At 29.3% G+C, this 22,169-nt stretch overlaps 1 protein-coding gene across 2 annotated transcripts in view; it reads left to right on the top strand.

Moving 5' to 3' along the window:
- slgA (proline dehydrogenase slgA) overlaps positions 1-18,301 on the top strand; it is a 58,902-nt gene extending 40,601 nt beyond the window's left edge. For both annotated transcript variants that reach the window (XM_065507634.1, XM_065507633.1), the window contains exons 4-12: positions 1,163-1,249; positions 2,536-2,717; positions 12,566-12,630; positions 15,372-15,553; positions 15,628-15,802; positions 15,867-16,028; positions 16,101-16,292; positions 16,364-16,541; positions 16,610-18,301. In XM_065507634.1, coding sequence (XP_065363706.1) covers positions 1,163-1,249; positions 2,536-2,717; positions 12,566-12,630; positions 15,372-15,553; positions 15,628-15,802; positions 15,867-16,028; positions 16,101-16,292; positions 16,364-16,541; positions 16,610-16,815 — 1,429 coding nt within the window. In that variant the 3' untranslated portion in view covers positions 16,816-18,301. The remainder of the gene's footprint in view (positions 1-1,162; positions 1,250-2,535; positions 2,718-12,565; positions 12,631-15,371; positions 15,554-15,627; positions 15,803-15,866; positions 16,029-16,100; positions 16,293-16,363; positions 16,542-16,609) is intronic.
- Positions 18,302-22,169: the final 3,868 nt, after the last annotated feature.

Raw genomic sequence — 22,169 nt, 5'->3', positions numbered from 1 at the left:
CTCAAAAATAAATTGATAATGTACTAATTTAATTAGCTGAAAATAAATTTGGTTTTACAATTAGCAACAATTTTAAATAAATTTGGAGTTTTTCTGAAAGCAGTGACTCATAATAAAACTACCAGAGTGATTACAGAACAAATTATTTATAAAAAGAGATTTTCTTATAAAATACAGATAACACAGGGCAACAAAATCGACAAAATTTTGGAGGCTTTTCAAACCACTATACAATTTTGATGTATTGTGGTTCCTGTAGTACAAAAATTGTAAAATTTTGAAATTCTATAGATAGATTTTTTAAAAGAATTTTTTTTCTAAAATTGTGAATTTTTTTAAATGTTTCTCCACATAATTTATGATAACTCAAAAACGGTTAGTCCGATATTTTTGAAGTAAACTTTACATAACCATTCAAATTTACATAACCTTTAATACGGTTATATATTGCATTTTAATCGGCTCAGTAGTTTCGGAGTTATAATAACAAATTGAAGCAAAAAATATATTTTTTACGTGAAAATAGCAAATTTTAGTGTTTAAAAAAACTCATGAAAAATCGAAAACGCCAGAACTTGTTCAGGTTTATTACTTTGTCGCAAAGCCGCCTATAAAATTGAAATATCGAAGATAAAAATCGATTTATTCTTTTCGAATTTATTCACAATTAAGTATTCGCTCATTTGCACAAAATTTAACTTTTTTGTTTGATAATGCAACTAAACATTCTAGAATATTCGTTTATATATTTCGTTCTTCAGATTCCGATTGATTTTCCCTAATGAATTCCCTAATTTACTTTGGCAATGTTTTGTATTTTAAAACAAAAGTTATATTTTTGGTAAAGAAATTATTTATAAATTTGAGGAAAACAAATAATTACAAACAACTTAGAAAACTGAAGAAGCAAAATGCTGATTTAATTACACTTTTGATCAGAATGGAATTCTGTGACAGGAGGGAATAATTTGCTAATTATTATTTTTTGAGTGTAGTTACACCTTTATACACGCAGCATGATATTAGTCATTTCATTAAATGTGTATTTGTACATTTGCATGTAACAAAACTAATTATACGATTACATACATATAATATACTTTTTACAATTTAAAAATTTTAAATTATTAAAATACCTATATATATATATATAATTTTACAGATTGCGCTCGTTTGGTGTTAAGCCAATTTTGGATTACTCCGTAGAAGAGGATCTTTCACAAGAGGAAGCTGAGAAACGTGAAGTCGAGTAAGTAGCAATTTGAAATGAGTTATTTATTATATCGTTACAGCAAACGTTTTTATTTGAGATATTTCGTAAACTTTATGAGATTAAAAATAGTGAGATAACATTTAATTAAATTCTGCTATTGTTACTCAAATTTATGGAATATTGAATCTCAAAAATATGTTCGATGAATACACGCCAAGTCGACTTAGCATATTTTAGAACGGCGCTCAATGGCCGAACCTTCGACTTTTTTCACATCACCTTCAAGTGAGACGACCATGCCCTCAAATCGTTCGTGCAGAATTTCCAATGTGACATGAGCTGTGTGGCACGTAGTGCCGTCCTGTTGAAATCACATGTCGTTGGTGTTCATATCATCCAATTCATGCTAAAAGAAGTCGGTAATCATCGAACTGACCAACGTTGTACTCAAAGAAATATGGACCATCTAAAATCCATACCAAACCGTGATTTTCGCGGTATTCTTTGCACGTTCTTGGATCTCATGTGGGTTGGTATCGTCACAATTTTGACAATTTTGTCTCATCACATAAAATGGGTGAAGTACGTTTCCCGAACAGAACGCTATATCCGTGAATGGTTATTTGGCAAAATAAACTCAATAAGTGACAGCCAATTCGACAGATGTAGCTTCAATAATATGGCCGCCATCAACTGTCAAAGTCCGGAAGCCCATATTGATGGTTGATTAGAAATTTTTGTAATAAAAATAAAAAAAATAAAAATTTTTCAGTTGAGATTTCTGTAATTAAATTGAGAACCGAGTTTAATTGTAAAAGTCTACACAGTCTTTTCTTTTTTATACCTTTCGCCATGAGTGGCAAGGGTATATATAAGTTTGTCATTCCGTTTGTATATATCTGGCTTACTAAGTCATTAATATAGGATATCTAATGATAGATATTTTAAAGTCCATTGCAACGATGTATATAAATCTATAGTAAGTTGGACCTACAATGGGTCAAAATCGAGAAAAATATTTTTTAAACCGAATTTTTTTTCCATCAAATATTTTTTTTGTTATAAATTATTTTTCAAAAAAAAAAAATTGTAAAAACTTTTTTTAAAAAAATTAAAAAAACTATTTCAAAAAGAAAAAAATTAAAAAAAATTTGGAAAAAAAAAAATTTAATTTTGTTTACCTAAAAATATTAAAAAAATTAATTTTAAGTATAATTTGGTGAAGGGTATCTAAGATTCGGCACAGCCGAATATACATAGCTCTCTTACTTGTTTGTAGGTATAATATATCTAATAAAATGTAATTTATTATTTATTTTTAGATCTTCTGTCTCCAGTGCTGGGGATGTTGCCGAAGATGATGCCATGCCCCAGTATCATGTAGATAAATCATTTGCCGATCGTCGTTATAAGGTCAACAGTGCTAGAACTTACTTCTACTTGAATGAGGCTACTTGTGAACGTAACATGGAAACATTTATTAAATGTTTGGAAGCTGTTTCAGGTAATAATTTCCCATAATTTTTTATTATTTTTAGATGTGAATCAGTACAATTTCAATAAACTTATTTATAGTTAAATATTTTAGAAAATAATGTTATTTTGAGTAATGCATGTGAATTGTTTATTTCAATAACTACATAAGTATATTTGATTTTGTTTCTTAATTATTTGAAATGTTTTTTTAGGTAGGTATACAAATGTTTTTAAAAATCGTGTGCACTACGTATTTTTGTTGAATTTCTTATAAAGTCGTTTCCTGTTACAGAAACACAGACATCAGTGCAGACATTCTAATTAGCACAGAAATTATAATTTTCAATTTTTATTGGCTGCAAACAGAAATACTTTAATTAACAGTTAACCCCATTTTAACGCGTTTCATTGGGATATAAATTATTAAATGGAACAAAATAAGCATTTTTACTGGAATTCAAGTTGAAAGTAAGTGTAATTCAAGCCTTGAATTATAGTCAAGCAATTGAACTACACTTGTATTACACTTTATTTCAATAGCATTCTCCAGTAAAAAGGAAACATAAATTCAAGACACATGTTTTTTGTTTGAAAAAAAATTATTCAAGTCAAATTCCAACAAAATGTTCAAGTGCTTGAATTTTTAAGGCTTTGAATTCTTAATGTAAATTTTCACCTCAAACCTCAGAAATTTTAAGCGATATGAACCTTGTGGTGTCTATACTATATTTAATTCTGTAAGTCCGAGTTAAATTTTCATGTTAAACATTTGTATTTCGGTTAAGCTCTATATATAAAGAGCCACAAGTAATTACCTTCGTCCTCTCCTGTAGCCGGCCAAGAAGCTTCAAAAAAAACCTTTGAAGTAGCGCTCCATTCATGAGAGTTGCATATCATTTACGATCGCCTGAGATCCCTACACCGTTTCAGAAAACTTACAGCCCAATCATGAATAAAAAATCCGCGGGAGCTTTTCCCTTGTCCGATTTTTCCTATTCAAATTCAATGTTAAAAATGGGAAAAAACTCTCGCGGATTTTTTATTCATGATTGGGCTGTTAGAGTTCTTTCGACATTTGAAGAATGTGTTTAGTTTGGAGCACATTACCCCATATGCTCATGTCCAGAATATCAAGAGCATCTGATTCTACAATATTTATACCACTAACTTCTGTATCAACATGTAACACTGAGTTTTGCGAGCGTTAAAGGCGATTGTATTTGCACGACACCATTCAGAGATTATTACAAGATTCTGATTAAACGAATCATTAATTTTGATTCAATCTCCGACAGATTAATATAAATTGCAAATGTTGATGTCATCTGCAAAATATAGATGGAATTGGAATTGGCTTGACGTAGAAGTTAGTTTAGATAAATAAGGAATAGATTAGGAGAAAGAACGTAGCCTTGCGATACCCCTGAATTATTATTGAACTCATTTGATGAGATCCCATCTACAACAACTCATTTAGTGTGATCTCTGAGAAAGCTCGATACAAATCAAGAGAACTTATTAATGATAACCTATCAAAAGGAAATATCTAGAGCCACCACTTTACTTTCGCCAAGACGATGAATAGAACAAGTAAATTGTTGGATCCCAAATCTTTAATAAAATGGTAGGTTACCATACTCTGCATAACCGAACAAAAATCGTTATTGGGAGATAATTTGCAGGGTTATTAGTCTCTCCTTTTTTAGGAATTGGAGTTACATTTGCAATCTTCCACTACTTCAAGACCGACTTTTTTAAGTTGAGATCCGATAAGATCCTTTTAACAGCACGAGATGGAAAGAAAATATGTTTCGCATAGTCACTACAGCTCTTTCAGTTTGGGCTGCGGTTTATCACTTTCTGGCAAGTGAGAATTACTTGCGAATAATTCAGCCAATAAGTTAGCTTTATCAACCGGGTCAGTGAATGTTTGATTATCCATTTAATCTTTTATCGAATTACCAAACGCTTTTATTTCCCTCTGCAACACTAAGAATTTTAACACGAAGGCTAAAGTTCTTAGCATTTTTTTTATGATTGAGTTGAGACATTTGTGCATCCTCAATTGAACGGAATCGAACATAAGATTTTGGATGTTGCAAAATTTCTGGGATTTGTTCATGATGAGAAACTAACATGGCGACTTAATATTCTGGCTATTTGTTATACATATATGGTATTATTCTCAAGTGACAATTGCATGTGTAGATTTCTCCAGTTAGAAGGCGGCGCTACGAACTAAGTCCCCAATGAAAAAATACCCCAAACCGCAAATGAATTAAGGCCCCAAAATTTTATATAGAAAAAACCAACATCGAAATTTGGGGATTTATTTCATTTCTAAAATTGGGAATTTAAATCATAATGAAATTACTCTGGGGTGTATCAAAAATTGGCTTCGGTCAGAAAATTTGTTTTGCATTGACGGCCTTTGGCCGGGCTCAAAGGTTTTCTCCTCTGGGGTGTATTTTCTGCATTGCGCATTCTGGGCGAAGCCGGTTTTTGATACACCCCTGAGGAGAAAACCTTTGCGGTTTTAATTCATAATGAATTAAGCCCCCAATTTTGGGGTTTTAATTCATTTGTGGTTTGGGGACCTTGTTTATTGGGAACTTTGTTCGTAGCGCCTTAGAAGGGTTGCAAACTGGCTAATGTATTATTGTGTATCGATAGAAATACTGCCATCATACTGTTAAACTTCGAATGTCGGGTGTGTTTTAAGGAGTTCGGGAGCATGGTAACGGTCTGGGGAACTTTGTTTACGGATGATATTGCTAAAAAAAAAATGTCGATGTTGGATGAGGTGATTATATAGAAAAATGTAAGCTTGTTTTCTCAACAAATACACACAAATCGAGGGAGGCCTGTAAAACATTCACTTTTAAATATTGTCTAATTTATGTAGAATTATGTCTCGCTTTTTTAATGAAATTTCAACAGGTGTTTTAACAAAATTCCTTACAAACAAGATTAATTTTGTAATTTATAGATGTTTCAATTTTTAAATGGCAGATGTTAATTTTTAATGTAATTAAAATTTCCCTTTATTCAAACACATAATATAATTAACAAAACATTTAACCCTATAAAAAAACATTTGTTTTAAATTGGTTTGTCTGCAAATACACCCAGAATCTTTGGCGGTAATCAAACCCGCAACCCACTATCATCAAGTCTAACGGGGTTTGGTGGAACAAGTGTCGTTCTTGTTTATCGTGGGTTTGGAACTGAAATTTGCAATGGCTTAAAATTTAAATAATTATAAATTGGATTTTCTAATATTAATTTAAACTATTTTTAAGAGAACATATTTTTACGGGAACATAAATATTAACTGTTAGAAGTTGAATACTTTCGCATTTCCTTTTTATATGCCCATTCTTTGTTTATGTATTCAAAATGTATTTATTGTTTATAAAGCAAATCGAAAACTTAAAAAAAGGTTTTAGTCTGAAATAAGAAATATGTAAACACATTTTTAAATTATCATTGTAAATAAATAAAATGTCTAAAGCACAACATACAACATTTAGCAGTACATATAGAGAATTGAAATCTATTTTAAATATATTCTGAAATACATCAGTTATAATAATTAAGCAAAACAAAATATTTACAATTTATCTAAAATCGTACTCGTGTGTTTCTTTGTTTCGTTTTCATGCGAAAATGAAACTGAATTAGATGTCTTTACGAGTTCGAATATTTATGTACCGTCCAACCAGATGATTTTTTTTTTTTTTTGACAAAATCATGTACATTTTGAAATAAATGTACGACGACATTTTGTTAAATATGTGTATGAGAATTATACCCAAAAATAAGTGAAAAACGTGTGGAACCAATGCCAAGAAAATTAAAAAAGAACAAACAGAAACATTTTAAATACATATACAAATGTATTTGAAAATATTTGAACAATATCGTGTTTTTTTCTTTTTAAACAATTTTGGTTCATTTGGTTGGTGAATTTGTCTAACAAAAATGTTCTTACGAAATTTATACTATAAAATATTGAACGAATATACATATATTATGTGTATTGTATTGTATAAGATAAAGAGCAAATAAATTAAGAAAAGAAAAAACAATGAAATAAATTTAAGCAGATGCTTTTTGTCACACGATTTTTCATATCGGCTGACGAAAATCGTAGGTCTTCATTATTTAAATTTTAAAGTACAGACAAACATATTTATGTATGAATGTATGTATCTTTATATACTTAAATTTAATTATTTAAACAAATACAGTGATTGACTATATAAATAAAGACATTTAATTATTTGAAATACTTAGAAAATTCTTCATAGTTTTTAACAATGCAATGATAGAATTGTTTAATATTTATTGCAAAGTACAAAGTGATGAAGGGTATAAAAGATTCGATACAGCAGTTGTACTTGTTATACCCTTCACCTTCGTGAGAAGGGTATATATAAGTTTGTCATTCCGTTTGTAATTTCTACATTTTTCATTTCCGATCCTATAAAGTATATATATTCGGGATCCTTATAGATAGCGGAGTCGATTAAGCCATGTCCGTCTGTCTGTCTGTCCGTCTGTCTGTTGAAATCAGTTTTCTGAAGACCCCAGATATCTTCGGGATCCAAATCTTCAATAATTCTGTCAGACATGCTTTCGAGAATTTTGCTATTTAAAATCAGCAATCGGTCCACAAATGGCTGAGATATGAGGAAAAAACCAAGACAACCTAGATTTTTGACCTATTTTTGACCTATATCTGGATTACTAAGACATTAATATAGACAATATGGATATCTAATGATAGATATTTCAAAGACATTTGCAACGACGTATATAAGACCATAGTAAGTTGTACCTACAATGGGTCAAAATCGGGAAAAAAATTTGTAAATTTAAAAATTTTAAATAACAATCGAAAAATTTTTTTTCCAAAAAATGAAAAAAAATATGGAAAAAAATTAAATTTTGTTTACCTAAAAATATTTAAAATTTTGAAGTATAATTTGGGGAAGGGTATATAAGATTCGGCACAGCCGAATATAGCACTCTTACTTGTTTTTTACTAACTTTATTTCGTCCACATACATTTGACCACAAACTGTGTAGACAGAACCCATAAATTCAGTCTCATTTAAATTTATCTGGTTTATTTATTAACAAAAAACTTATTATTACAATTTACATTTGTTTTATTTGTGTCTATATTTAACAACAATTTAAGCAATTTAATAGTTACAGGGTGCCTAATTTTCAATATTAGCTGACAAGTATCTTAGTACAGTGGGTGAAAGCTTTTTTGAATAGTTAAGAGATCAAATTCAATTAGATCTTGAAAATTGAATTATGTATTAATTTTGTCGAACACGATTTTAGAAACAGTAATCTTACATTAACCGATGATTAGTTAAACACACAATATTTTGTTATTAAACTAAACAAAACACTTTTTTTAATATGTATTTCTAATTTGATTTGTTATTAACTTAATATTATTTGCGTTCTAACTAATTTAATTCTATTGTTATTAATATATATTTTTTTTATATTTCTACATTAACAAAAATGTATTAAAACTCAATTGGCACAATTAATCATCATCATCATTAAATTAACCAAACGAATGTTGCATCTCCTCAACCTGTTCAACCCCACCGTACGTACTGCGTACTTAACATCAACGTCTGCAATATTGAGAAATGAAATTAAATGCAAATAAAAAACATTGAAACCCAACAATTTCCAAATCAATTTAATCTCTTTAATGGGGGTGTGTGTGTGTGAATGAATGAGCCGGGGTTTGTGGCTGTGTGTAAATGAACTTCCACTCCCCCATCCACCTTTTGCTGGCGCCACCTGTGATCAAACTCTGAATTCTACTCAACTCAAATGCAATTAAAACATTAATTTAATCGACGTCATCAAAATATTCAATTTATCAAATTACCCAACTGCAACGCAACAAATTTAATCGAAAAACCAATCCTTCTCTATTACATTTATGTATTTTTCTCTTTCTTTCTTTTTATTTATTTATACAATATTTATTTATATATTTTTTTTTATTTTTTTTTAATAATTTATTACTAATAATATCATTCCTACCTACTTGTATTACTCCTTGCTATAAATGTGAATGTTGATTCAAAAAAAAAAAACTAAAAACAAATAATAATACAGTCGATGATGAAAAGTATTTCCCTCGACGCATAGCAGAGGGTAAGCTTACAAACAAACTAACTATGTATCTAACTAACAATCCAATCTTAATCCATTTTAATTTCTATTAGTGGCTACTAAATGTTGTTTTATGTTCAGTTGTTCGTTACGTTGTTCTACAGAATGCAGAGATGCAAAAGAATTAAATCAATGTTAATTATTTTCATAATATTAAGCAGGGACCGTAACAATTATGACATTTATAATAAAAACCACAACATAATTATTATTTTCTGATTTTTTTTTGTCATAAATAATCGTTATTTTTTGATTTTTGTTTTTGACAGAAATATTTGTCAGACTTTGATTTTTATTTTTTTTTGTCAGAAATAATTGTTATTTTTTTTCAGACATATTTATCCGACTATGATTTTTATTTTTTTTGGCAGATATAAAAATTAATTATTGATTTTTATTAACATAAAAAAAAAATAAAAATCAAAGTCTGACAAATATTTCTGACAAAAATAATAAAAATCAAAAAATTTTAAGAAAATATATGTAGTTGGAAGCGATTAAAATGGTATGTTTGACTTGACTCTCCCAAATATTCTTGTGATGGCTTTTTTCCTTTGAAATTTCAAGAATAATTATTATTTTCGGTCCCTGTTTAAAAGCATGTATTTAAAATCTTTAAATATGCAATCAATTATGTTTGATGGCTTTCTGAAAGATTGATTTTTAGCGGGGAAATCTTGGCTAATGTTCAAGAAAGCCAAGTTTAATAATAATAAAATAAGCGCTACCACCCAAGGTCCAAACTGAAAAAAAGTGGAAATAAATATATAGCTTCTAAACGAATAGCCCGATTTTAATAAAATTTCCCGTGGCTATAGAGGTGTTGATAAGTTTATGTTTTGGGCTTATAACACCAACGGGGGCCGGGCCACAATCTCGTCTAGTAGATTCCATATATATTTAAATCAGATCGCAAACAAAAATTTTGCATAATTTTTAATGTTTGATATAGCCAAGGTGCCCCACTTTGGGGCATTGTGGCTCGGCCCCCATTGGTGTTATAAGCCCAAACCTTATCAACACCTCCTCTATAGCCATGGCAGCTCCAGCCACTGTGTGTTGGCTGGAGCTGCCAAAGTATGTCTGTTCTTTTCATTGCTTTTACGTTTGTAGTGGTATTCGCAACATCAAACACTAGTGCTATTGACAGCTCGAGCCTGTAAACAAGTGAAGAACAAAATAATAAGCTGTGCTATCGACACCACCTTATAGTGAATTCGCCTTGATATGGCTTGGTATTGTAGCCAGCTGTTTATTTACACAAACAAAACATTTTAGAGTTACATAGACCATAATAATGGACCTTGGCTCTACCAAATTTTTTAGATACTGGAGAAATTAGAAAGTGGCGATCCTTATAACGGGAAAAATAATTTTTACTTTACTTTTTCTGAAAGCATACAATTAAGAAAATTGCTATCAAATCAATGATAAAAGAAGTCTTTTGTATCTCTGCTTTGTATTTAAGTAGTTGTTGTAGTTTGCATGTAGTAAATTGCTGTTGTTGTAGTTGTTTGCCTATAGTTGTTAATAATATAAATATGTTTACAAAATTTTACATATATCATTATCCATATGTATGTAGAAAATGTAAATATATGTACGTCAGGTACCGCGTACTCAAATTTGTACTTTTGTTTAAACTTCGAACAGTGCGAATAGTTCGAATTCTGAAAATTTTAGTAGAATGCTGAAAAAAAAACTTTGAACCACTTTTCTAAAAACTGTCATCTACTTTCATAAATCTTGTCAGCGAGGAGTAAACATACGTTTTCGATGAGATAACATTCCGAAATATAAACTGGACATTAAAGAAATAAAGCATTTTTTTCAAGAAAATCAATCAATACCCAGCTATTAACCCATTAGAAACGTTTTAAAGTAATTTGAGGTATATTTCAGAATTCAGTTTGATTAAAACAAATGCGAAACTCTAAATCGAATCAGAAACATGACCATAGCAATACAAAATGGCTGGTTGGTTTAAATCGTATTAATAACAACTTTAACATGATGAACTTGTTTTTATTCATAAAGATTCCTTTTTATCACAAATTTCGTCCATGATATATGTCCTTATACAGAGGTTCAGGCCTATTTTCTTTTGGTTAAGTCTTTATTTTTGATTGATTAATGAGAATATTGGTATTGAAAATTAGCAAAATTGGTCGGTTCTCACAGTGGAGCCTGGATATTGGGGTATAATGCTTAATATTAAACCCACATTCTCGTACAAATGTCTTGGTATTTTACAGAAGCAACTAGTTTGAGTCATATACACTTTTCTGTTTTCGTTCAAGTGTCGAAGGACACGTAAGGCGTTGGCGTTTTACGCCAATCTGTTTCTTTAATCTAGTACAAAACTGTAGATGGCGTAAAACGCCAATTCCAATCGCGATAAGGCTTATTATTTCGATATCTGGATATCATCAGTAATTTAACTCCTTTTTTACCTTTGAATTAAAAATACCAGTTTTTATCGTTGAATTCGACCATTTTACCAATCAATTCGGCTGAAGCAAAGGCAAAATTTCTGGATCCTTATAGATAGCGGAGTCGATTAAGCCATGTCCGTCTATCTGTTTGTTGAAATCAATTTTCTGACGACCCCAGATATCTTCGGGATCCAAATCTTAAAAATTCTGTCCGAAATGCTTTCGAGAAGTTTCCTATTTAAAATCAGCAAAATCGGTTCACAAATGGCTGAGATATGAGAAAAAACCCGGACAACCTCGATTTTGAACTATTTTTGACCTACAGTGAGCCTCAAAAGTGAGTAACTATTTGAATTTTTTAAGATAATGAAAATCCTAAAATTCATCCATCGATTAAAATTTTAAAGTTTCGGCTTATTGGAGATTGAGTTGAAAAATACTTATTTGTGCGTTATTGAATTAGCTGTGTAACTAATTCATATTTTCCAGGAAAATGTCATACAATTTGTACTGCAGACTAAGAGATCCAAACATGCAAATTAATCTTTTGGAATTAGTTCTAGGGAAATGCTTCCAAATTAATATCACATCTAAGGAAAATTTCTACAATATAATTATTAATAATCAATAATTTTTATAGAAAATATTTTTTAATTCTTATTTATGTTATCGTTTCTTAAGAGCAAACAATCTTTTATAATATATTTTGTCCCACAATTTTGTTATGGATGAATCTTGTGTAAGAAATGGTACTTAATAAAAACACGCAGTTAAATAATCTTTTGTCTTGTGTATCTCACAAAAAACTCATTATAACACAAAAAAAAACTCGTAAACCAATAGATGACACTGATCTAAGTGTCTTTTCATTAATGGCCAAAGTCCAAGAAAAGTGTTCGACCTTGACCCACGTGCATACATACGTAAATACAAATGTATGTATATTTAGAATTAATGTGGACTTTCTAATAATTTTTATGTGCTCACAGGCTGACAGCCAAATAGGTGTGGAGGCCATCAATTGCTCTCTCATATTTGTACATTATTATGCATTTAGAATTTTCATAAACAATATACATTTATATTTAGAGAAATGCTTCATGTATATAATAGTTCACTGTATTTTTACTTTAATATATTATTTGTTTTTTTTTTAATTATTATTATTATAGAAATGTTGGAATTTACTTAATTTGTTTTATTTTTATTCTATTTTTAGGCGCAACCTTTGGTACTGGCATAACAGCTATTAAATTAACCGCCCTGGGTCGTCCTCAACTTTTGGTATGTTGCATATAATTTTATTTTAGTACAATTTTAGATATTGTATTTTTACACGCAAAAAAAACTACAAATGTTATTTTGTAAATTCTGCCATATTGTTGAAGTTACATCTGTTGAATTGGCTGTCATGGATGATATTTCACACACACTTTGTTTTATTTAAATATAAAGATAGGAAGCGCTTTCTATTCTTTTAGATTCACTAAATAGCATTACCTGTTTTTTTTTTTTTAAAAACATAAACTGATAAGCGTTTTGCTTGTCTGCAGATACATTCAGGGAATCGAACCCGCAACCCTCAGATTAATAGTCCAGCACACTATCGTCTAGGCTATCGGTTTTATGTTTATAATTATTTGAACTTTTTATTTTATATAATTTGAAAGTATTGTTACGTTTTTACCTTTTAAAAACGGTGGTTCATTTCCTTTAAATAAACCGCATTCTTTTGATTGCAAGTAAAAGCAGTTTAGTAGTTTAAAATTGTAACAACTCTTTATTTATCAAAATTTACACAACAAAATAAACTAAACTGACTGCATCCAGAAGATTCATGAATTATCTTATCGGACAAAACTAGAATGTTTCATTTCTTTTAGCACATTCAAGTTTAATGTTAATTCCTTAATTGAAATTGAGGATGATTAAATGATTAATGAACTCGATTTTAATTGAGATATACGTCTTGTGGGTAAACTGGTGAAATATTTAAGATATTATGGAATTCGGGAAACTGAATATTCTAGTTGAATTTTTACCAAATTTTACTGAACTGATTATTCGCATGTAAAACTTTAGACTTAGACTTAGTGTTTTGAACCCATTCAGTATTATTACCTGTAAAGATATGTAAAATAGTAGAAGACATCTCAGTCAGAAACGGATCTGTTGGTTAAGAAGACTTTATAATCGAGCCCATAGCGCCAAATTATCGTAATTTTTTTTTATTGCTAAAATTAAAATTTTATGGACCGTTTTAGCGTTCTCAGAATATCCAAATTGTTAATAACTTCAAAATTATAGGAGTAAGATTTTATCGTAAGTCAATGTTTACATTTTATAGTAAACAAATTTTATCGTAAGCGACAAAAAGAGGGAAATAAATCTGTAACTTCTAAATGGTTAGATTGGTTTGAATGAAATTTTACATGCGCAAAGAAGAAGTGTTGTTGAGTTTAAGTTTTGAACGTGGACTTCATGGGCCCACCAGGGGCATAATAGGACACCTCGGGTATATTACATTTTTAAAACGATCCTATTTCTTCGTTTGTGTTCCGATTTCAAAAAAATTACACATATAGAATCATCGAGCACTACAAAAAACCTTGTCCTAGCTATGAATTATCTCTTAAAGCTTAGGAGATATTCGCATTTGAAAATTAAATTTTCAACATTTTTAACCACCCTACTCCAGTTTTTTGATAACAGCGTATCCAAATATTTCCCGGTTTTCTCCAGTTTTCCTTTATTGGACTAACCACACACATATGTATATGTCAAATAGAAAAAGAATTGTTTAAAAATAATGACTAAATGACCAAAGTTATATGGATTTGAATTTAAAAAGGCGATTTTTCGCAAATTTTTTGGGAAAAAATAAATTTTTTTTCTTTTTAATTTATCGCAAAAAATGTCTAAGAGGATGTATAAGGAATTTATACTTTCCGAAAGCTTAGTTTTCATAAAGTATTTTAGATGAAAAAAATATTAAAAATTTTTGTAAAATTAAACTTTAGGGCAAAAATTCTCAAACGCCTATCGATATCAAAATATAGTAACCGATTTTAGGTGGCCCAATATGTTTCTAATTATTTTGTAAAAGGTTCCGATAACCCCGGCCCTGGTAAACTAAAAATTCCCATTTTTGGAATTTTTCAACACCTTTTTGGGAATTGCGGGATTGCTGATAATAAATTTCAAAATACGTTTATATTTTTCAATTTTAAATAGAAAAATCTACGTAACTGTTAAATTTCATTAAATACTATTCGTAAATAAAAATTTAATTTCAATTCGAAAAATTTGTATCTATGCAAAATTCAATAAAAATTTAATTTTTAATTGTCAAAAATTATAAATATTATTGAAAAATAGACAAATAACTTGAATGAAATTATATGTATATCGCATCATAACATTTTTAATTCTATGTATAAATTTCAAATTAATCAAAAAAAAACTTCTCCTGTAAAATTTGTGTTATGTCGCTTACGATAATTTGGCGCTAAGGGCTCGATATGGCTGATTAAAAGAGAAAGATAGAGTGCTTTTTACGATCCGATAACACGATCTACAATGACTAAACTAAAACTGATTTTAAGTACATTCAATACTCTGATTCTAATTGTATACTTACTTATTTTTTCAATGATTCGCTTAACTTTCGAGAAATTGCAGGGGTAAAAACTACAAAAATAAATGATTTTATTAAATAATTTCCGAGGTTAGAATATTCTTATTTTAAATTTTCTATGATGGAGGTCCCTGTTCATCCCAAAGACCTTGGTATCTAACTTCCATTGCTTTTAAATCTTGATGGAAACGTTCTCCTTGTTATTTGCTTTACTATCTAAGATTTTCAGGAAACTGTGCAAATAGTGTTAATTTAATTATGCAGTAGTTAGCCAGAAGTTTCTTTGCGTGTATAACAACTTGTGCACATACTTCCTAATTATAATTTTATATCCTAATCTTACATCATAAGCTTTTATTTGTTTACTTCATTATTATTTTTATTATAGTTACAACTTTCTGAAGTCATTATGCGCACACGTAAATATATGGAAGATTTGGTTGGTGGTCAAGGCAATGTTTTAACTCACCACAAGACTATTAAGGATTTGGAAAAATACTATGCCAGTTTGGGCTCTGACAACAAAAATGTTCAAGAATTTCTTAAGAATGTTACCTCCGATAAAGAAGGGTAAATTATTAAGATTAGGAGAGTAATACAGACATGATTTAATTAATAAATTTATATTTGTGTGTTTTTTTCAGTATTTTGCATTTGTTCCCCTGGTCCGGTATTGTGGATGAGGACTCACAATTGAGTGATACCTTTAGAGTACCCGATCCTAAAACAGGTCAAATGCGTCGTTTGATCTCACAAATTCCGCCCAAAGAGGAAGAAATGTTTAGAAATATGATACGTCGTCTAAATACTATTGTTAAGGTATGTATTCACTTATTCTACATAATGTTTTGTAGACAAGAATTTTTCATTATCTTGATTACAGACTGCCGAAGAATTGGATGTGCGTATTATGATTGATGCTGAACAGACTTATTTCCAACCCGCTATCTCACGTATTACCCTCGAAATGATGCGTAAATACAACAAGGACAAGGCCATTGTATTCAATACATACCAATGCTATTTGCGCGAAGCTTATCAAGAGGTAAGATTTTCTCTCTCCCTGCCTATCCATAAATATCTCTTGAAATTTTTTGGTTTGAAATGTCTTTAATAGGTTAACACTGATTTGGAGCAAGCTAAACGTCAAAACTTCTATTTCGGCGCCAAATTGGTGCGCGGCGCTTATATGGAACAAGAACGTGCTAGAGCCAGTGCCCTTGGTTATTCCGATCCCGTCAATCCTAATTATGAGGCTACTACCGATATGTATCACAAGACTTTAACCGAATGTTTGAGAAGAATTAAGGTTGGAATTATCGATTTATATTTAAGTAGTGGTTTTAAATTGTTTTTTTTTTTTGTTGTTTTTAAATTTAGATTATCAAAGACAGTGGCGATGATGCTAAAAAGATTGGTATTATGGTAGCTTCCCACAATGAAGACACTGTTCGTTATGCCATTGAGAAAATGAAGGAAATCGGTATTTCGCCCGAAGACAAAGTTATATGCTTCGGCCAACTGCTGGGCATGTGTGATTATATTACTTTCCCCTTAGGTAAGTGTAACTCAGAAATATTGTATTTTGAATATGACTAACAGACGAATGAATGCATTTGATTACAGGTCAAGCTGGTTACTCGGCCTATAAGTATATTCCATACGGTCCAGTTCAAGAAGTGTTGCCATATCTCTCACGCAGAGCACAAGAAAACAAGGGTGTCCTTAAGAAAATCGAAAAAGAGAAACGTCTTTTATCTGCCGAAATACGCCGACGACTGTTGCGTGGTCAATTGTTCTACAAACCCAAGGGAAATTATGTACCCATATAAATTACTCTCCCTCTCCACTATTGACCACCCTTACACACACACACACAACACACACCTTAAAAACAAAAATAACACAAAAACTCATTAAAGAAAAAAAAATATTTTTACAAAACACATTTGCATACTTGCAGGCGCTACATTTTCAACAAAATAAAAAGCGGAAACACATCGACATCGATATGAATCATTGTTTAGGACATCATACATTTTGAAACAAAAACTCGAATTCTATTTAAATGTATTTAACTACAAAGCAAATGATCACACAAAACTCGAATATTTTTCAAATTATTTACAAACGAATAAATACTGCTGGACACAGTTAAATGGTGTAAAGGCAATTTTGCATTGGCCTTTTATAAAATGTTTGTATGTAGATGTGTTTTGAATCGAAAAGTAAGAAGAATTAGAAGGAAATAGAATAGAAACAGAATCGAATCAAAACGAATCTAGCATTTTCACTACTCATTAATAAAAACAAAAAATTAAAAATAAATCGTATGTCATGGATTTTTAAAGAAAGACTAAGAAAAAATGTTTCAAAATGTTGCTGTTAAATTGAAAAAAAGAAACTCTTTTTAAAAAAAAAAATAAATTTTGATTTTAACAAAGATTTGTCAAAGAGCTAAATATGTAAACGAATGTATTTGTTTAAATTTAAAATTTGTTTTGTTTCAGAGTCATGTATTGTAAATGTATACGTCTATATATATTAAGTACACACACACTCACTCACACATCCGCCTCCACAGGGATGTTAAAAATAGTAGGGAATTTAAAATGTTCAATATTTGCAAAATTAAATACAAACTAATGTGTATTTTATTTAGGTTTTCTCTATTAAACGAAATCTTTTAAATTGGCTTTTATTTATTTTATAAAAGAAAAATTTAGAATATTTTTGTTTAAACTTTGGTTGTTTCAAATAGTTTTGTATTTATTTAACACATTTCGTCGTTGATTTAGCGAGAAAATTTTACATTTAACAAATCAGTCATGTATGAATCTTAATTTTTTTAAATTATAAACAAATTTTATTAAATATTTTATTATGTAAATGTCTTTTTAGTTATTTTACTGTGTAAAATTGTTTTTGCTTTTCTCCTGTTTCGTCGCCATACATATGTTTGTAAAATCTTATTATTTTAAAATTGATTTTTAAAATAAATTAAGCATTATTATTTTTATTTCTCAAAGATTGTATAAATAAAAAATTAAGATTTCTTTTAAATTATATTTGTTGCTTTTATTTTATGTTCCCCCGATTTCGTAATTCATACACAGCTGTATTTTTTTTTTTTATTATTTTAATTTGTATTATTCTGTAATTTTACTGTATTATTATTTTGTGTTTTATTTATATTATTATATTTTATGTAGTATTAAATCAATTATGTTTTAATTTCTTAATTTTATTTACAAATTATGTACGTTTAACAGTAAAAGTAAATAAATTTCTGAAAATATCTTTAAAAAAACTACAAAATTCACTACTATTTTCATTCCGAAATCGTTTACTATTTTCATATTTGAGGTGTGAGCAAAATAATGGAGTAGTATTTTATAAATAGGGAGTCCCCTCCTGATAGAAACAACAGGCTGTCCTGTAAGGGGTTTTATGTGATTTTTACACTTTCTGTAATGGACCCTTTCTTAATTAAGGGAATTAATTTCAAGAATCCTACGCATTGCTTTCATTATATCAACGTGGATCTGATATGCGCAATGCAACACCATTTCAATAATTGAAATGTGATTACATGCGGCCATTATTGATCGCCACACAAATGATGCGTGTGTCAGAATTGGTCTCAATATGTCTCTAAATTCCTGGCATAAGTAAAGCGGCGTAAAATTTGTTCCATATTTCCTTAAGATTTGGCAATAATTTTAATTTATAATCTAATATTATTCTCAAAAATTAAAGTTTTATTCACCATTATTTCCAGTGAAGATTGGGGGATTAATACCAAATGATTCTGTAATTTCAGACTCTATTACATCACCTCTGTAAGTGTATTTTGAAATGTTCCTTATATTTCTAACTTGCACGCCATTCTTGATTGCGCCACTTTGTCTGACGTTCTGTAGTACCTTAATAATTTAGGATAATTTAAAGCCTCGTAACTGCCAGACTTATATGCTGAAATTAATAACACAGGGCAACAAAATCGAAAAAATTTTGGAGGCTTTTTAAACCACTACACAATTTTTATGTATTGTGGTTATGTAAATTGGAACTTTCTTAAGTTTACTTCAATAATATCGGACTAACCCTTTTTGAGTTATCATAAACTATGTGGAGAAACATTTAAAAAAAATTACAATTTTAGAAAAAATCTAACCATAGAATTTAAAAATTTTACCATTTTTGAACTTAGGTAACCATGATGCATCAAATCTATATAGTAGTTAGTGAAGCCTTTTTTGCTGTTGACCTGTGTAATTTATTTGATAAAATCTTAGATAATTTTGTTCAGTTTATATGTCGGCCACTGGAAATTGAGTTGAACAGATCTGAGTAGTATCAAGACAAATATTAGGTTGCCACATATCCTCAATTACAGCAACCATGTTACCGGTGTTCAAGACAATATAAGGCCCAATAATATCTACGCCATAAATGGTGGACATGGATGACAATGCTCTTCTTAAAAGATGTCTGGATTCCTAGTGCCGGAGATGGCATAATTTTGTTTGTAGGCAGAAGACTTTATTATTAATTGTTCCAAATGTAAACCCGTAAAAAATTTCTTGTACAATTTTAGTTTTTCATAGCAACAGCCAATTGTTAACTCTAATCAAAAAATTTCGAAATACTTTCACATTTAAGCCATACATACATACTGCATGTCCAAATATGTTGTAACTACTTTCTTAAGAAATCTGAGAAAAAGTGTCAATTACAGTTAAAGGAATTCTTAAGAAATGCCATAAATCTGCTAGAATTTTGCTCATATCTGTCGAAACGTATGTAAAAGAGTGTGATACGTACAGTGGATAAGATTAGAGGCGAAATTAGTTTTATATGTTTTAAATCAAATAAAACAAAATATTATCTAGCTATAGAATCCGAAATTCGCCTCTAGTCATTCATTCCCTGGTGTGGCCAATGTATGAAATGCAAACAATATATAAATGAAAAGTTCATAAGAAAATGTATTAAAATGAAAAAAAATGGGAGAAACTGATTATTATAATTAATAATGTTAACTAAATAAAAATGACAATAATAATTAACATGTTAAAATAATAATAAACGATGAAATTAAATAAAGAAATTAAAAACACAAAACACACTATTAACAAAAAAAAAAATAAAGAAATCTTAATTAGAAATGAAAGAAACATAATTTTCAACATTTTCATGAAAATGTTCATTATTATTATGTATTGTATTTTATAGTACATTAAATAAATAGAACATACCTTATATTTACAGGCATATAATAAAAAATAAAGGCTTTTAGTTTAAGCTGATGATCTTCATTTCCATTTGCGATTTATTTCTTTAATTTATTTCTGTCCCTTTCTGTTCTTCTTTCGTCTTTGTAGGAATACAAATCATGCTTGTAGTTCCTTTTTTTTATATATATAGATTTTATTAATTTATTTTTTATTAATTATTTTTATTTCTAACAAATTTGTTTACAAATTAATTAATTAATTATGTATGAATGCTTTTTATATTAAAATGTAATACAATTATTAAATAGAAAAATCTAGTTCTATTTTATAAATAAATTAAACATAATACTACCTACTTATTCATGACTAAATTACTTGCATTATTATTATTATGTATGTATAATTAATTAAATCAAATAAAACAAAACAAAAAATAACAACAACAAACAAATATTTATTGAAATCGTTCTTATGTAATGTGTATTTGCAAAAGTTTTATTGTACTCATGAAATAATAAAAAAGAAAACAAAAAGTGAAAATTAATTAAATAAATATTTCAGTGTTAACAAAATATAACTGCTAAATAATTGTAAATTTCATTTTAAAATTGGATTTATTAATACAGTAAGTAGTATCTAGAATATCGTGTGGGGTCTTCAAATTTCATAACCTTATAGCTTCTAAACTAAGGTAGATACAAAAAATATTTTTTTTAAATTCAAACTTTTTATATAAGAAAACGGGTAAAAACTTAATTACTTCCTTTTAAAAACTGTGGTTTATAGAACATAATTTAAAGAAACTTAATTCTTCTGTTTAGTAGTTTAAAAATTGTAAGAACTCTTTATGTAGTCAGTCTCTTTTAATGCACACACTTTAAAACATTGTTAACCAAACTCTGACAACAATAGATTTGCTCCGTATTCTAGTGTTACGATGTGTGTACACTGAACCAAATTTCTTATGAAAATATCCTTCACTGGCAACACTTGTAAAATAACTCATATTCGTTTTTAAATTTCGGTTTCACATGTATAAGAAACTCACACATAGACGGTGCCCGCGGGCACCAGTGTGTTTTTAAAGCTGAAGACCAATGCTTTAAAAACACACTGGTTTAAAAACTTTTTTTTTGGAAATAATTCGGTATCTGGGAACTATTGGATTTATTGTTACGAAATTTCACATAGTTTGAGCTTAGGTGTTTTTGTTTGGCGAGCTTCCTATCGCTAATGGCTCAAATGTGGGCACCTCTGGTCTCAAATTTTTTAATAAAATCGCCAAAATGTTCCGAAAGAGCTGAAATTTTAAATATAAATAGTTCTTGGGAAGATCTACAAAAAATACGCTTACATCTATTAGTTGAAGAGATATTTATTATACCCTTCACCTTCGTGAGAAGGGTATATATAAGTTTGTCATTCCGTTTGTAATTTCTTTCTTGCTTTCGAGAATTTTTATATTTAAAATCAGCAAAATCGGTCCACAAATGGCTGAGATATGAGGAAAAAACCAAGACAACCTCGATTTTTGACCTATATCTGGATTACTAAGACATTAATATGGATATCTAATGATATATATTTCAAGGACATTTGCAACGACGTATTAAGACCATAGTAAGTTCGAGTTTGAAGTATAACTTGGTGAAGGGTATATAAGATTCGGCACAGCCGAATATAGCACTCTTACTTGTTTTTTTTAATTTTGCTCGATGTTTTTATGGTCTTTTAGATATGGCGGGCCTACGGAGGGTCGGACTTTATTTTTAAAATAGCAGCCGTATTGGCGATAAAATTCTAAATAAAATAAAAAAAACTTGCTAATAGTTATATTTTCCCTATAAAAAGTTATACGCATCCAAAGTTGGAACTTGTAAAAGGGGCTTTATTTTTACTTTTCTTCCCAAAAAAGCCCATACATTTTTTCTTTTGTAGAAAAAACA

Source organism: Calliphora vicina, chromosome 4, assembly GCF_958450345.1.
Source record: "Calliphora vicina chromosome 4, idCalVici1.1, whole genome shotgun sequence".
Lineage (NCBI taxonomy): Eukaryota > Metazoa > Arthropoda > Insecta > Diptera > Calliphoridae > Calliphora > Calliphora vicina.
Note: the sequence above shows the minus strand (reverse complement) of the source record. Positions and strands in the feature narration are given on the sequence as shown.